Source organism: Pagrus pagrus (assembly GCF_965226575.1).
Source record: "Pagrus pagrus genome assembly, chromosome: 20".
NCBI classification, from domain to species: Eukaryota; Metazoa; Chordata; class Actinopteri; order Spariformes; family Sparidae; genus Pagrus; species Pagrus pagrus.
The window spans coordinates 1,474,939-1,478,430 of NC_140207.1; the positions used below are offsets into that span (position 1 = coordinate 1,474,939).

At 47.4% G+C, this 3,492-nt stretch overlaps 1 protein-coding gene across 1 annotated transcript; it reads left to right on the plus strand.

The window, feature by feature from the left end:
• Positions 1–2,492, plus strand: ppp1r3g (protein phosphatase 1 regulatory subunit 3G). Its single transcript, XM_084340098.1, has one exon. It carries the CDS (start codon positions 349–351, stop codon positions 1,165–1,167), a length of 819 nt encoding a protein of 272 aa, XP_084196224.1. The 5' UTR covers positions 1–348; the 3' UTR covers positions 1,168–2,492.
• Positions 2,493–3,492: the final 1,000 nt, after the last annotated feature.

The window sequence follows — 3,492 nt, forward strand, 5'->3', positions numbered from 1 at the left end:
CATGTAAACAAAGAAAACACATTTCTACACACTGCTCCTTTAATAAATGTTTATGACTCATTAGTTTTTTAAAGTAAAATAACTGTTGAAGCTGAACGTCTCCATCACTGAAGGTAACAAAGTGTTCTGAGCTGTACAGATGTTTGTTTGTTGTTTACAGTTCGACTTCTGCACGCAAACAGGTGAAAGTTGATGTTGGTGACGTGACGTGACGCTGCGCACGTTTCTGTGGGTGCACGCGCTCTGCTGTCACCACGTCGCCCTCTGCGGGGGGCGGGAGTCTCTACTCTATACAAGTCGCCCCGCGCCGGGTCTCCCGCGGACTCCGGACCGGCCTGCAGGGCACTAATGTCCCGCTCACCGCTCCAGATCCACACCGGGGGACAGTCGCCCTCCCCGGGGCAGTCTACGGAGAACGGCCTGGAGGATGAGGAGGACGAGGAGGAAGATCTGGACGACGAGGTGGACGCTTCACGGCTGGAGAGATTTATGAGGGACAGGAGGAGAGCCCAGTCCCTGCCCGCCTACCCGGCGGCGCTCCTGGACGCGGACTCCGGGAGTGACGGGAGGAAGCGGGTGAAGTTCGCCGACTCGATGGGTCTGAACCTGGCCAGCGTCAAACACTTCAGCTCGCTGGAGGAGCCGCAGATCCCGAGCAAAGTTCTGTCCAGACACAAGAGCTTCCCGCCGCAGCAGGACTTACTGAACGACCTGTGCCAGAGCTTCAAGTCCTGCCTGGACACGGACCGGCTGGTGTCGTGCTTCCCAGAGCCTCGAGAGGCGGAGCGGAGAGTCCAGCGGCTCCGCGTGTGTCTGGAGAAGGTCACCATCACGCAGTTCGACGTGCGGGGGCAGATCCGGGTCTTCACCGGCTGCACCGACAGAGAGGTCGGGGTGAGGTACACCTTCAACGACTGGCTCTCCCACGTGGACGCGCAGGCTCTGCCCGTGGCCGTGGATCAGCCGGGCTTCGTGGGGGAGCGGTTCATCTTCACCGTGTACACGCCGCCCTTCATGGACCCCAGCTCGGCCGTGCACTTCGCCGTGTACCTGAGGAGCGAGGAGGGGGAGTTCTGGGACAACAACGAGGGGCAGAACTACACCCTCAGGTACCGCTGCATGCCCAGCACCACGCCCTTTGTCAGCGCCGCATTCCACGCCACCTGACCGGTGCGTAAAACCTACAGCTCCGTGCGTAAAACCTACATATCCATGCGTAAAACCTACATATCCACCCGTAAAACCTACAAATCTGTGCGTAAAACCTACATATCCGTGCGTAAAGCTCTCCATCTGTCCCTTCTGCTGAAAACACATGTTTAGATGTGCGGCTGCTGTTTTCCATCTGCTCACTAAAGGCTTCATCTGAGTGATTCTGTGTTTTGAGATCACAGAACTTGTTTTATGTCAGTCAGAGGATCCGAATCATCCGGAGGAACCACAGGGGTGCGGCTCAGGTTTTCTTGACTGTTTCTTACTTTGGTTAAACAGCCTCAGCAGCACCTGCTGAGCTGAAGCTCACAGATGTGTTTCACATCAGTTATGGATATTTTTCTGAACCTCCACTCGGACTGATGGACTTTCTCTCTCTCAGAGGAAACAAACAGACTGATCCTGTTCTGACTTTAAGGAAAACGTTCATCAGTGTCACAGTCTGTCCTCTCACTGCTGCTAGACTCATTCTGCTGATGAGAAAAAGGATGTGGTGGAAGTTTTGCTGTTGCTACAGAGATCTTTATTTTTGCAAACTTACTGCTCTCATCCATTTTTCATTGAGCTTTGAATGATCATAAAAGTTTACAAAGCTGCTGCAGTCTGATCTGTTCTGTTGATTTCTGTATGAAAATCAGTTTGTAGACTCTTAAAACTTGTTTGAACATCGAGTGAAGTGATGTCCACACTGCATTACCTCATAACTGAGCTCACTCTGATGCATTACACACAGCAACTATCAAAACCCACTCGTTCATTAATTCAGGACTGCAGCTAAAGAAAGTGTGTCGATCAGTGTTTCCTCAGAGAGTTTACTGTCACAGAGGAAAGAAAGCAGAAAACATTCACACTTAAGCTGGAATCAGAGAAGTTTTGAGCTCTTAATTCATTTTCAGTGAATACAGAAATAAATGGATGAAAATGACTCGAATGCAGCTGAATGTTTTGCAAACTGATGATCTGTGATGTTCAGTGGATGTGACTTTAAGAAGTTTGACCCAAACAACCAAAACTTCTGTTCATGATCCTTTAAAACTAAACTTCTGCCAGAAAACTTGAGATTTGTCAGATTAATTCTCAAATGAAATCCTGAACTGAATTTTTTAAAATGTTGTTTGAAAAGTTTGTTGCTCTGCAGCCAAAAACATAATGATTATAAAACAGTCTGAGGAGAATGTGTTGATGAGATGTGGAACGATTACGGGAACATTTAGAGTTCATTTAAGAAAAAGATGTTTTTGTCAAAGTGATCCAAATGAATAAAATGTGATTCAAACCAACGGTGACGTCAGTTTTCTTTGTTAGATAAAGATCGACTCTGACTTTCTTCTGTTTTCACACGTTTCAGACAAAACATTTCAACACATACGCCACCATGTTAGCAGTTCCACGGTAGCACAACATGCTAATACTGATGACATCACCAGGGAGACGTACTCAGTCCTAACATGCTGCATTAGCCGTGATTAATGCTAATGTTAGCCATTTCCCAAAGAAACACTTGTATCAGTGTTAACATGCTAATGCTAATGAGTCATGCTATTATTAGACCTAGCTTGTTGCCAATTTTAGCAATATTTCAACACTAGAACAAACACTAACGTGTTAACATGCTAATGCTAACAGAATCCCCGTGTTAGCCATGAGTCATGCTATCATTAGCATGCTGTCAATTTTAGCACCATCATGCTGTTACTAATGGAATCACCAGAAAGCTGTATTCAATGCTAACAGGCCATGTTAGCCATGGGTCATGCTAATGTTAGCCATTTGTCAATGAAACACTTACAGCAGTGTTATTGCAGTAGCAATGTGCAGAGTTGTACCTGATGCTAACACGCTGTCCAAGTTGCCAATTATAGTAATCCTGATGTCAACATGCTAATGTAAATATTAGCAGTGTTTGCTATCAACAGTGACTTTGCCAATAGCAGTGGTTAATGCTAACCTGCTGAGTTAGCCAGGAACACACTGCTAATGCCAGATTTAGTGTTTGGCAGAGATCTGAATACAGAACAGGAGCCAGCGTCTCTTCTGTACGTGGGATCAGTCAGGTCCTCGTCCCCGTCCCCGTCCTCGTCCTCACGTCTGTCTCCACCTGTCCATCATCTTTACATGAGGGCCGAAGTTCAGGAGTCCAACGCCTCTGACAGAACGTCCTGTTGACAAACCTGACCACATCTGTTTGATCTGTCAACACGACTCACACACACACACACACACACACACACACACACACACACACAGGTTCAGAGAGATGAAGGAAGCTTTCAGGAAGAT